At 38.6% G+C, this 14,284-nt stretch overlaps 1 protein-coding gene across 3 annotated transcripts; it reads left to right on the forward strand.

Annotated features, from left to right (window-relative positions):
* The first annotated feature begins 11,122 nt into the window (after nucleotides 1-11,122).
* LOC107605925 (rust resistance kinase Lr10-like) lies at nucleotides 11,123-14,038 on the forward strand. Of its 3 annotated transcripts, none has more exons than XM_088492816.1 (4): nucleotides 11,123-11,378; nucleotides 11,619-11,980; nucleotides 12,449-12,490; nucleotides 12,741-14,038. In XM_088492816.1, exons 1-4 carry the CDS (start codon nucleotides 11,170-11,172, stop codon nucleotides 13,874-13,876), a joined length of 1,749 nt encoding a protein of 582 aa, XP_088348942.1. In that variant the 5' UTR covers nucleotides 11,123-11,169; the 3' UTR covers nucleotides 13,877-14,038. The 3 variants fall into 3 exon arrangements, with proteins under 3 accessions (XP_088348942.1, XP_016163358.1, XP_088348943.1); XM_088492817.1 differs by having other exon boundaries at nucleotides 11,129-11,378; nucleotides 12,449-12,641; nucleotides 12,695-14,038; XM_016307872.3 differs by having other exon boundaries at nucleotides 11,126-11,980.
* The last annotated feature ends 246 nt before the right edge of the window (nucleotides 14,039-14,284 follow it).

Consider the following 14,284-nt stretch of genomic DNA (forward strand, 5'->3'; position numbering starts at 1 on the left):
TGAGTGGTACCGCAAGGAGAAGAGATGAAGAAATCTAGTTGGTAAGAGAAGAGAAATGAGGGTTTTACATTTTTGATTTTTGAAAGGAAATGAAAGGGAAGGAGAACAGAGGGGGAGGGGGGAGTGTCGAAGAAGATGAGAAGAGAGAAAGAAACTTTTAAGTGGGGGCATGTGCCCTCCACGTGTTCTCAACCTCTTTTTTTTTCCCTCACACTCTCGGTTATTACATTCTCTCCCCCTTAAGAAATTCGGTCCCTGAATTTCAAACCCATAAACTATGATAAGTGTGATAGTTACCTTCAGACTCAAACAAATACGGATATTTGTCGCGCATAGCGTCCTCCACTTCCCAAGTTGCTTCTTCTACCGAATGATTCTCCCAAACAACTTTCACAGATGCTATCTCTTTAGAACGTAGTTTCTTTACTTGGTGATCAACTATAGCCACTGGTTCCTCTTCAAATGATAAATCCTCCTTTAGCTCTATGGCTTGTGGTGCAAGCACGTGAGATGGGTCAGGAAGGTATTTGCACAAGATTGATACGTGAAAAACTGGATGAATCATTGACAACTTAGGCGGCAATGCCAAGCGGTAAGCAACTGCACCTATTCTGTCTCGTATTTCAAATGGACCAATGTAGCGAGGACTAAGCTTGCCTCTTTTTCCAAACCTCATCACTCCCTTCATAGGCGACACTCTAAGAAATACCTGATCACCTATTGAAAACTCTAAGTTACGCCTTCTGTTATCAACATAAGCCTTCTGCCTACTCTGAGCTACAAATAAATGTTCTCTTATTATGCGAACCTTCTCAACTGCATCTTGTACCAAATTTGGCCCCAAAAGCTTAACCTCACCAACCTCAAACCACCCAATAGGTGACCTGCATCTTCTCCCATAAAGAGCCTCAAATGGTGCCATTTGAATGCTGGCTTGATAACTATTATTATAAGAGAACTCGATCAAAGGTAGATAGTTGTCCCAATTTCCACCAAAATCTAGAATACAACACTTTAACATGTCTTCCAATGTTTGAATCGTCATTTCCGACTGTCCATCGGTTTGAGGGTGAAAAGTAGTGCTAAGATCCAGACGAGTTCCTAACGCTTTCTGAAAAGATTTCCAAAAATGAGAGGTAAACTGAGGTCCGCGATCTGAAATAATGGATACTGGAATCTCATGCAGTTTAACTATCTCATCAACATAAAGTTGAGCATACCGAGCTGCACTAAAAGTTGTTTTCACTGGAAGAAAGTGGGATGACTTCGTCATTCTATCCACAATTATCCAAATTGAATCAAAACCTTTAAAATTACGAGGTAAACCTATCACAAAATCCATCGTAATCTTTTCCCATTTCCATTCAGGTATCTCAATCTGTTGCAATAACCCATCAGGTCTTTGATGTTCAGCTTTAACTAGTTAAGCAATGAGAAACAAAAACTCTTATGTCTTTCTTCATGTCTTCCCACCAAAACAAATGTTTCAAATCTTGATACATCTTGTTGGAGCCTGGATGAACTGTGTACTTAGAATTGTGAGCCTCCTCCAAAATAGCTTTCTTCAAATCGGGGTTATCTGGCACATATAAGCGTTGACCACAACGCAAAACATCTTGATTAAGAGAAAAGTCTGAGTTCCTCCCATTGCGAACATCTTCTATAAGCTTTCTTAGTTTCTGGTCATCACGTTGTGTAGCCTTGATCTGTTCTATCAGGGAAGATTGGGCTCGAACATGTGCTAAGAAAACTCCTGATTCTCCAAGGTCAAATTGAATTCCAGTGGCCTCCAATTGATGGACTTCTTCAACAATTGGTCTCCTTCCAAGAGTGATATGGGCCAAGCAACCCATAGATTTTCTACTGAGGGCATCTGCTACAACATTTGCCTTTCGAGGATGATACAAAATGGTACAATTGTAATCTTTTAGCAACTCCATCCATCTTCATTGCCTCAAATTTAAATCCTTCTGTTGAAATATATACTTCAAACTCTTGTGATCCGTATAGATCTCACAGGTCTCACCATAAAGAAAGTGTCTCCAAATCTTCAAAGCAAAAATGACTGCTACTATTTTCAGGTCATGAGTTGGATAATTCTGCTCATGCTTCTTGAGTTGTCGTGAGGCATAGGCAATAACGCAGCCATGCTGCATTAATACACAACTCAATCCTATCCGAGATGCATCACAAAAGACTGAGAATCCCCCAGACCCAGAAGGTAAAACAAGAACAGGTGCTGAGGTTAGACAAGCCTTAAGCGTCTGGAAACTTTTCTCACAAGCTTCTGACCATTGAAATTTTATATTCTTCTGAGTTAACTTGGTTAATGGTATAGAAATTCTTGAGAAGTTCTTGATGAATCGCCAATAGTAGCCGGCCAACCCTAGAAAGCTACGAATTTCCGTCACTGTAGTAGGATTTGGCCACTTCTGAATGGTATCAACCTTCTTTGGATCCACCATGATTCCATCTTTTGATACCACATGCCCCAAAAATGTCACTTGATCAAGCCAAAACTCACATTTAGAAAACTTAGCATAAAGCTTGTGATCCCTTAAGGTTTGTAACACAATCCTCAAATGATACTCATGCTCCGTAACACTTTTCGAATACACCAAGATATCATCGATGAAGACGATAACAAAGCAATCTAAGAAAGGTTTGAAGACTCAATTCATTAAGTCCTGAAAGCTACAGGCGCATTCGTCAGACCAAAGAACATTACTAAGAACTCATAGTGCCCATAGCGAGTACGAAAAGCAGTTTTTGGAATGTCTTCCTCTTTTATCTTCAATTGATGGTACCCTGAACGTAGGTTGATTTTTGAGAAACAGGTAGTTCCTTGAAGTTGACCAAACAAATCATCAATCCTTCGCAATGGATACTTGTTGCGAACAGTTATCTTATTGAGCTGATGATAATCCACACATAGTCGCATCGTTCCATCCTTCTTCTTTACGAATAGAAAAGGAGCTCCCCACGGAGAAGTGCTAGGACGAATGATCCTTTTTCTAGCATATCTTCCAATTGAACTTTTAATTCTCGTAACTCAGTTGGAGCCATACGATAGGGAGGAATAGACACAGGTTGGACTCCCGGAGCTAGTTCTATGGAAAATTTAACTTCGCGGTCAGGTGGCATCCTCGGTAGCTCATCAGAGAACACGTCAGGGAATTCTCTAACAATAGAAACCTGATCAAGACTAGGCACTTCGGCATCAACATCTCTAACAACTGCCAAAAATCCTTGATTTTCCTTATCCATCAATTGTATAGCACTCATAGATGATATGATGCTAGCTAAGGTGGGACAATCATCACCCTTAAAAACAAAAGGTGAGATACCCGGTATGTCAAACTTCACAGTTTTGGAGTAACAGCCCACATCAGCATGACAAGCTGCTAACCAATCCATGCCTAAAATGACATCATTATCTTCCATTGGTTCTAAAAGGATCAAATCAGCTAAGGTTTCAACCGTATTAATTCTTACAGACCGAAACATGACTCAAACCACCGTGGAGACTCCAAGCGGAGTGCCAACATGAAATGGGTGGGATAACAGTTCAGGTTGTTTATCGAAACGATATGCAAGATGTGGAGATACATATGAATAATGAGAACCCGTATCAAATAACACTCGAGCATCTAAAGAACAAACTTGTAAAGTACTTGCCACCACAGCATGAGAAGCTTGAGCATCTTGACGTGTTAAAGCGTACACACGTGCCTGACCTCTTCCTCTTTGGCTCCCTCCTCTGTTATAAGTCTGACCCCTGCCACCTGCTCCTCTGCCACTAGGACCAGAAGAATTTCCAATAGACATAGCTGAAGATGATGGCATTGGTGTTGTAGGACGTGCAATACCTGGAGCAAAGCCTCCTCTAGCATTTGGATAATCTCTCCTAAGATAACCAGATTGACCACAACCAAAACATGCTCTAGTAGCCTTAAAACATATACTAGAATGGTAACTCCCACACTGATGGCAGTAGGGCTGAGCTGGTTTTGTCTGATTTGAACCCTATGCACTAGATTGAGGGGTAGCCTTAACAAAAGGTCTGAGACTTGAAACACTCATGGGAGCAGATCCAGAAGAAGCAACTCCATCAAAAGATGTTTAAGGACGAACTCGATAACCCGAATAACCCTACTGATTAGTCTGACCATGATGAGACTGAAATCCTCTTGAACTAGATCCACCAGAAAATTGTCCCTTCATCTTAGGCTTCTTACCAATATCTTTATAAGCATTTCTCTCTGCTATCCCTGCTTCAATTCCATAAGCAGAGTTTAGGATATCTTTAAAATACATGTGTCCGACTTTAGGCATAAGAGTAGTGAACATAGGTTCTGCCAATCCACGAACGAAACGACAAAATTTCATCTCTTCTGAATTCACCAAGTATGGAGCACTCTTAGAAAGTCTAGTAAACTCCTTAGTATACTCAGTCACTGTGATATTCTCTTGCCTTAATCTTTCAAAGGCAATTGCATCTTCTGCTTGCTTGTTAGCTGGACAAAATCGAGCGAGAAACTCTTCAGTGAACTCTTCCCAAGAAGGAGGAGGAAGTCTAGCTGCTTCTTTGCTCTCAAGAAAAGACTCATACCAATATCTTGCTGAACCACGCAAGTTGTAGGATACTAACTCAACAGCCCATTCCTTGGTGCACTTGAGAGCTCTAATAGCTTTCTTTGCATCCTCTAGATATTGCTGTGGATCTTCATCCAATGAATCTCCATTGAAAGTGGACAAATTTAACTTCAAATACTTTTCAATTGGCGGCTCTTGATCCCCAAACAATTGATAAACTCTATAAGGCTGAGGATTTGGCATATTAGGAATTCCTGCTCCGCTCTTATTTTGATTTGTTAGGACCTGTAATACCGCATTAAGGGTTTGATTCATTCCCCTTAATTCAGCTGCTAAGTCCGGTTGAGCCTCTCTTACTACGGGGTTCTCTTGAACTCTCTCGCGGGGTATCTCTCCTTCGTGTCTATCAGCCATCCTTTGGCTCCTTGGCCTTTGTCGAAGGGCTCCAAGTAGCGGAGAAACTACCCTATTGGATTCAGCAGTATCAGGAGCATTAACAACTCCACCACGTCGTTTCTTAGGTGGCATCTTCCATCTATTGAGTAAATAAAGCGATTGGATCACCAATGACATATGTATATGGAGTTTAAAGATAATAGGACAGACAAAAAGAATTATGAGACAAAAAGATTGAGGACAACTTCCTATAGGCCTCTAGTAACATCACACTTTGTGAAAATGGGCCGGCTTCCATTTGCACAATTGTAATCTTACTGAAGGACACTTGCTCCATATTACACAGGAAAACCTAAGGCTCTGCTACTACTTTGTCATTACCCGAACCAAGCCATGACTGGTGCTCAAGGGACAAGTCCCTCAGTAAGCCAAACGACCAAATTTTCAGAAAAACGGACAGAATCTCCTCTGTTTCTAGGACCTTACCCACATAAAAGTTATCTTCCTGTATCAATAATAAACATCCATTTTCAGAGACAACAACAACATATACCAATCATATCCACAACTAAATAGATCCAAAATACGCATTATATATATATATATATATATATATATATATATATATATATATATATATCAAGTTGATAACCAGAGTATATAGTTAAATCCATAAGTCTTACATAACCAAATTATAATTACTATCTAAATAGTTCGAGGTTCAAAATAACATAATTACTTAGCCCTTGGAAAGAAGAAGGGCTCACCGAAATGACTAAGATCTACTGAGGGGTAGGTGGAATGGAACCTGGAATGACTCTTGTATCTGAAAAACATGGGAATATAATAGGGCGAGTTTTGCAACTCAGTGAGCAAACATTATATCTATAACCCATACGAGACAATACAAGTTTTACCATGAAAATTATATTTCTTTCCAAAGATGAGGAATCCATATTAAGTAACTATGCAAATAAATAGATAAATAAGTAAGCAGAATGAACTGAAATGCGAGTTCTCATTTCAGAAGTCAAATCAAATCGAATATTACACACCTAGGGCGGCTCCACCTCTAAGGGTAGCCCTTTCCTCTAGTGTGTCCGTACGGTATAACACATCTAATGTGTGGCCTATACGTTAGGCTAGCAACGCCCCTGCTAACTGAGGTCTGAGCCAGATGCATCTAGGTTAACGTCATAACCGCCGTTAACTACGGTTTTCTAGTCAGAGTCTCCCAAACCAATCCAAACCAACTCGCTTATAAAAATCTCTAATGCTTTAACATATTACTAAATTCCATAGTAAATCCATAGTAAATCAAATATATATAAGAATGCATACTAAAATTTAATTAAAATTCAATAAAGTCAAATAAGAAAACAGATATGCTTTACAAAATATATAAATATCATCTCGTGTGTATTTTTATAAAATTATAGGTTTCACAAATCAATACTTATTTCAAAAATTTAAAAATCACAATAATCGAATATTTCCAAAGTCAAAAAATAATGATCCAATTTAAATATTGATAATAATACACTTAAAAACAATTATAGACATAATATCCACTCACAACTTGGTTCTAACGAATCGGAAGCAACCGCGCAGCGCGCCACTGAGCTACCAATTGATGTCCAATAACCTTACAACTCTAGAAATATGACAATAATAATATTTGTGAGCTACTAATATTGTCAATTAACATAATCTTACTCACTTTGACAAAAGCCCCAAATTTTCTAACCCTAATGACCCTAATTCGGATTTATATATACCTATAAATATAGAGATGACAAAAATTAGGGATATCGCTAATTATTGAGTCAAAGAGTTACCTTAAAGTCTCAATAATAACCGAAACTCAAAGTTAAATGCTTCCTTCACTCATTAAGTTGAAATTCCCTGATTTGGAGATTTTGAGAAAATGAGATTTGAATAAATGGAGATAGAATAGAGAAGAAAAGCAAGCAAGATGATGAAGGTAAATTTGATGATATTGAGTGGTTGGTTGCAAGGAGAAGAGAGGAAGAAATCTAGTTGGTAAGAGAAGAGAAATGAGGGTTTTACATTTTTTATTTTTGAAAGGAAATGAAAGGGAAGGAGAACAGAGGGGGAGGGGGAGTGTCGAAGAAGATGAGAAGAGAGAAAGAAAATTTTAAGTGGGGGCATGTGCCCCCCACGTGTTCTCAACCTCTCTTTTTTTTCCCTCACACTCTCTGTTATTACAGCTGCGGTGCATCTGAGCTCTCATCCAAACAGCAAAGGCACCAACCACTTCCAACCAAGGCATACTCATGGCGCTCCCTTAACGGTAACCCTCGGTCCTTAACGCCATTAGCGGTGCTGCGATTGATTGTAGTGCAGGTTCTTCCCGAAAACGGTGCAATAATTCACTCTTCTTCTCATCAATTGCCTCCATCCTCTCCATCGAATCATTCAACCAGTGGCTCCCTCGTCGCTTCTCCCTGGTGTGTGCCGCCGTTGGCCGTGACGTTCGTGAGCGCGGTTCTTCCGCAAAGACCATCACGCATAGCGTTTCCCGCCCAAAGAAGCTACCATCGCCGTTCAAAGCTTCTAGAAAAGAGTAACATCCATGGAGTTCTCAACCCCAGAAGGCGGATCGAATAGTACATTGATCAATTCAAATGAAGGGAATGAAGAATTGAGTATGGATGAAGTTGTTATTCAAGAGGGGTCTAAGGTATGTTGGATAGGCTGGTCCTGCATTGTATGAAATTTAATGACAATGTGTTATGTGAATGCTTCTTATTCATGCTAATTAGATGTTTCTTACGATAAAGTATTCTTGACTCCCATGTGTTTGCACTATTTTTTTTATGTTTTTTATTGGAGTGATTCATTATATAGCAAGGATCATAAGTTGATAAAAGTTTTTTCTGGTGTCTTTAATTGAAGGTCGACGAAATTACCGATGACATTATGATGAGAAAGGATGAGTTGGACTTGAGATACGAGGTTTGAATTATTCTTTATTGTTTGTCATCACGTTATAGTTACTATGTTAATGCTAGTTTTAATTCATATTTGGTTTTGTGAATTGACAATACAGTTGCCGGATCATAGTAGGATCAGTGAAGAGGAAATCTCAGTCATAGGAATGTGTTTTGATTCGTTGCCTCTGGCACAGAAATTTTATGCAAATTATGCAAAGAAAGTTAGGTTCGTAACTAAAATCAGGAACACGAATTTCGACAAGACGCGGGAGGAGTCAAAGATACCCATTAATCAGTCTATTCACTACACGCGAGAAGGTTATCGGGCAAATAGAATTACAGCCATGAGATGCAGAGCAAGGATGTATGTCATGCTGGACAGGGAGAAGGAAAGTTGGATTGTGTCTACATTAGAATTGAGGCATTCCCACCCCTATTCCACTAAGAAAGTGGTCCACTATCATGAGTATAGAGAGTTGACAATGCACGCTAAGTTCGTCATTATGGATAACGACGAGGCTGGCATAAGACCTAACAAGATGTATCTAGCACTGGCAAACGAGGTTGGCGGGTCTTCAAACCTGAGTTTTTCAGAAAAGGATGTTAGTGGATGTTCCTTTCAATACACAAACAGATGGTTTTTCTCTTGGAAAGTTGGATGTTCTTTTATTTGTTTTCTCAGTTCTTTGAAAGCGGTCATTATGTTGTGTTTAAGCGACACTCTTATGCTCTGTTTTTTTATGTAGACCTTTATGCCAATCGACGGAGGTGGGTTCCAATATTCTTTAAGAGTGAATTTTAGGCCAGTATGAGGAGTACACAGCGGAGTAAAAGTATGCACGCATTTTACAGGGGTTTCTGCATTGTAAGAGTGGGTTGGTTTAGTTCGTTCATGAATACGACAATGTGCTTGGAAACAAGGAGTAGAAGGAGCTGGAAGATGATGCTGCAGACTCGAAAGGCGTCATCCCATGTATAGGGAGCACAGGCATCGAGAGACAATTTCAGCAGGAATACACCAGTAATATGTTCAGGGATGTTCAGCTGGAGGTAAGGAAAAAAACTGATTGTGTGGTTGGGTCAAGTGAACAACAAGGTGATTCAATTTCTGTTAAAGTGGACGAGCAGAAGATAGTTTGGGAGAAGACTGTTTACCATACTTTCACAGTAAATTTTGACTCATTGAGTCAAGAAGTTCGGTGCGAGTGCAACAAGTTTGAATCCACTGGTATACTGTGTTGCCACACCCTTGTTGTGTGGTCATACTACAGAGCTGACAGAGTATCAAGCTGCTATGTTCTCCCTCGATGGAATAAGAACGTCATACGCAAGCACACCTACATTAAGAGTAGTCATGATGTGGCTCGAACCGATGAAGGCCACAACCTGTTTAAGCGTTTGTGTTCAGAGTTCTATAACGTTGCTCAGGAGTTCGTTAATTGTGATGAGGAAGCTGTCATCTTGCGATCTGCCCTTTGGGATGCAAAGTCCAAGCTGACTGATTACCGTGCCAGTATGCGTTTGACTACTATTGCTGCGACTCAGAATACCATGCCCACACAGAGCACAGGCGGTGTTGTTGTACATGACATACAGGGACTCTCAAGAGTTAAAACTAAAGGACGGCCGAAGAGTAAGAGACTTGAGCAGAGTTGGACAAGTCAATTAAAAAATCGATGCAAAAAAGGAAGAGAAAATCGCATCCGGTATGTGCTAGAAGTGAGGTCTATTTCAATTTTTTTTGGGATGGTGTTGTTGATTCATATAGGTTGTTTTTGTTTTTGTGTTGTGCATTTTATAGGATGTTGTTGACCTTTAGAAAAATAATGACTATGATGGTTCTGTAGAGAGAGGATTTGAGGCCTCTGATACTTGGAATGTATCGGAAGGTGGCAGATTCATGTCCCTATTGAATTCTTTTGAGCATAGATAGTTATCCTTTCGTTTGGTTGTACATTTTTTTTCTGTGGGTGATTTCTCATACTTAGCTAGATTTTGTGGTTCTTTTGATACAAATTAATAACCGCTGACGATTTTTGGAGAAACACCTTGTTCCTCGCACCTGGATGGAACGACATCGCCGCGGCCGAGATTGGGGGAGCTCCGATTAACGCGCCAAGAAGCATGTCGAGGACCTGGGAACGTCTCGACGTTCTGGAGCGGTCTGCAGAGGTCAACTGTTGCCCGCACGTGGTGGATGGAGGCATGGCGTCCGATGAAGGTGGAGGAGAAGTTTACCCGATGATCCTGGTACTCTGGTGCAGCCGTGGGTGGTTTTTAAATTCTGCTGTGGTGAAACGGTGAAAGGAGAGGAGAGGGTTTGGTTAGGATGAGTTTTGTTTACCTAGATGAATTTTTGGATATTACTGAAATGAAATGGATTTCGGGACCCAGTCCAAGAGGAGTTGGCAGGTTTTTGGCTGGAGGACGTCTTGGTCCTCTGGCATTATTGATAAATTTATTAAAAGAACGATCAAACTTATTAGTTATTACTAAGAAAAGGTTGATATATGTCTTATAATGTAAAACATTTTGGAACTGGCAGCTAATCAACAAAAATTTTATTCACTCAGAAAAATTTGGAGACCAAATTATTAGAGTTTTATTCTTTATTTTTAAATAGAAACATGAAGAGACTTTTTTTTTTTTTTCGTAATTAATCTCCTTTAACTTTCTTTTGATTAATCTCACACGGTCACACCTATTATTTTTACAATATTATTTTTTCGTACCGTGATTATTAAATTATTTTAACAATTGAAAAAACCACCATCCTAAATTAATTATTACCGTGCTAAGACTGAGTGAGAAATAGTCTTCATCTTATTAGTTTCTTGACCTTGACCTGAATGACAATGTTTGCAGAAGAACAAAAGAAAACAAAAAACATGACCTTTTAACGCGCATCTGTGGAAAAATAATAAATGTACAGTATTACTTGGCGATCTTGATGTGTGTGTATGTGAATCACAAAAGAGTGATAATGTTGCGTGAACAAATTAATTAAAAGTGGTTTATAGGAAATTTCTGCAGCTGGCAGGTCTCATCACTCACATTTCACATATTAATGCTGGTGACTGCTAGTGGGTTGACTACTGGACTTGTGTGATAGTGATAGTCAACTCGTCCTTATGGAAAATTATTGATGCTGCTTGAAGCAAGTGAATTCTTGTTATATCTGTAGTCTCTTGTTATTGACGTGTAGACCAAATCATAAAAAATGTTAAACCTTTGTACATTTTTTATACACCTTCTACTGCTGCTGTGGATCTCCTTACGAGTTTTCGATATTTATGCCACCCGGTGGAATACCAAGGTGGCAAAGGATTCAGACAAAAGAATGTGTTCATCTGAATGGTGTGGGAGGCATGACATAAGGCACCCTTTCAGGCTGAATAATAGTAGTCCAAGCCATTGTGGTGAGCACATGTACACCCTCTCTTGCGAGAATGATAACCAACTCTTTCTGTATCTCAAATCAATCAAGTTCCAAGTGCAATCAATTAACTACAACAACTACACAATTCGACTAGTAGATGCTAATGTTGCTCTGCATAGTCATGATCTCTCTTACCCCCTTCCTTATTCTTTAATCCCCTCCAACTTCACCGGAGCCCAAGATGAACCATATCAATATCGGATCTATAAACAGAATTTTGATTTTATTAGATTGACAAAGCAGATGCTATATTTGAAGTGCCCACCGTATGGAGTAAAATCTTCTGCTACTGCTGCTGCAACAACCTGCATGAATGGATCTTATTCTCTTGGGAGTACATTCTATGTAAGTGATCTTGATAAAACTCTCCAAGATTTGGCGTTCAGAGACTCGTGTCATGTAGAGTGGATGTATCTGACTTCATGGCCTACTGAAATTGAAGACAGAAATATTTCATGCACAGACATCCATCATATGCTGCTTTACGGGTTTGAACTTTCTTGGTTGAAAGTATATTGCAAGTATGCTGCCATGCTCAGTGATCATAACAAAGTCATTTGTTATAAGCCTTCATTTATTATACCTGAAAGTTGTAAGTGTATATCTACTAATTTAACTACCTATTCATATATCTTACCCTTGTGTCTTCTTAGGGTACGTGTAGTTTGATTTATGACTATTATTTAAGATTTGTTTCCAATTTTTCAATTTTTTTTAATTTTTAAAAGTAATTACTTTTAGTTAATAAGGGCATCTGACAATTTTTCAATAACACATTATGTGGATACTGATATTCTATAATCTTATGAAGTACCACAAGAATTCCCTTTTTGTATAAGTTTTTTTTTTGCTGTCGTTATACATTTCCTTGTCTAATTTTCTTCTACATTTCTAAGAAACAAAAATATTTTACTATTCCTTAATGTAATAAACTAAGTGAAGAATATAGTTATATAAATAGATGTTTTTCTCTATGCGGATATAAACTCAGTGAAGAATTTAGGTCTCATTATCTTAGTATAATACTAATTTAATTATTTTCCCTGTTTGTTTCTTGCAGTCCTATTGTCAAGGTATGTTCAGGTTCTAATATTTGGAACGGGTAAGCCTTGTCTTTTCCTTTGCGCTACGTACTTATTTTATTTCGGATTGAAATCTATGGATAGGTCTATGATGATGACATCATGGAATTTATGAAGGGAACACCATTAGAATTTAGCAGTAAAAAGAAGAAACAACAACAAAAAAACATAGCATAAATAAGTTTTAAAACTTTGTCATTCAAATCTAAAGGTGCTATGCTAAGCTGAGTGACTTTTATGATTTCTCTACTCTTTCCATCTCCTTTACAGTTTTATTTGTTCTTGCCAAATTTGCACTTGGAGCTCCATGCATCATTATCTTCTGCATATATAAATGGAGACGAAGGCATTTATCCATATATGACAGTATCGAAGATTTTCTGCAAAGCGACAATAACATTATGCCAATTAGATACTCCTACAAAGAAATCAAGAACATAACTGGAAAGTTCAAGACTAAACTAGGAAATGGAGGCTATGGCTCTGTCTTCCAAGGAAAACTTCGAAGCGGTCGTCTAGCAGCTGTTAAGGTATTGAATGAGGCCAAATCCAATGGCCAAGAATTCATCAACGAAGTTGCTACTATTGGAAGAATTCACCATGTTAATGTGGTGCAACTCATTGGTTTCTGTGTGGAGGGATCAAAGCGTTGTTTGGTATATGAGTTAATGCAGAATGGCTCTTTAGAAAAATACATATTTTCACCAAAAGAGAGTGTTTCCTTAAGTTGTGAAGAGCTCCACACCATTTCCCTTGGAGTAGCACGTGGTATTGAATACTTGCATAATGGCTGTGACATGAAAATTCTGCACTTTGACATCAAACCTCACAACATTCTTTTGGATGAGAACTTCAATCCAAAAGTCTCAGATTTTGGACTTGCAAGGCTATCTCCCACTGATAAAAGCATTGTGTCTCTGACTGCAGCAAGAGGAACCATAGGGTACATGGCTCCTGAGCTTTTCTACAGAAATGTTGGCACAATCTCATACAAAGCCCATGTCTATAGCTTTGGGATGTTGTTAATGGAGATGGCTAGTAGAAGGAAGAATTTGAATGCACAGACTGAAAATTCCAGCCAGATATATTTTCCCTTTTGGATTTATGATCAATTGCAGGATGGAAGGGAAATAACAATAGAAAATGATTCAGATGAAGAGATGAAGTTGGCAAAAAGAATGATGATTGTGGCATTGTGGTGTATACAAACAAAGCCTAATGATCGACCTTCAATGAAGAGAGTTGGGGAGATGCTAGAACAAGATGATGACTTAGAAATGCCTCCAAAACCATACTTCTACCCACTTGATGCACCCACAGAAGAGAATGGTGAAGATAATACAACTCACAACAGTTCAAAATTATCCTCTGATGACGTCTGTTCAGTCAGTGATTCAAAGGAATAGAAATGATCTATTTGGACTCTACTTTGATATAATGTTGCATGCTCTGTATTTAACTAGCTTGTGTCTTTGACTATGTCGTCTATATTAGTATTTCTGATGTATATGATGACAATAAATTCGTTCCTATGTCCTCTAGATTATATTATTATCTTCACATTTTAATCAGTGTCTCTTTAATTAGTTGAGATATCCATCAAAAGTATATAAAATAAAATAAACAACTAAAACTATAAAAACCTGTCCGAAAAAAGGTAAACATCACAATTTAATGAAACTATTATAGCTTATAGGTTAAGCGCGTAGAATGTGCAAAGAACATTATTGTATAAGAAATATCCATAAATTAGGCTGGAGACTTTACCCATGAAAGCAAAGCACTTGTTCTTCATGGAACCTGGTTGGCATTGT

Source organism: Arachis ipaensis, chromosome B7 (assembly GCF_059453495.1).
Source record: "Arachis ipaensis isolate K30076 ecotype BB chromosome B7, ASM5945349v1, whole genome shotgun sequence".
Taxonomy (NCBI): Eukaryota; Viridiplantae; Streptophyta; class Magnoliopsida; order Fabales; family Fabaceae; genus Arachis; species Arachis ipaensis.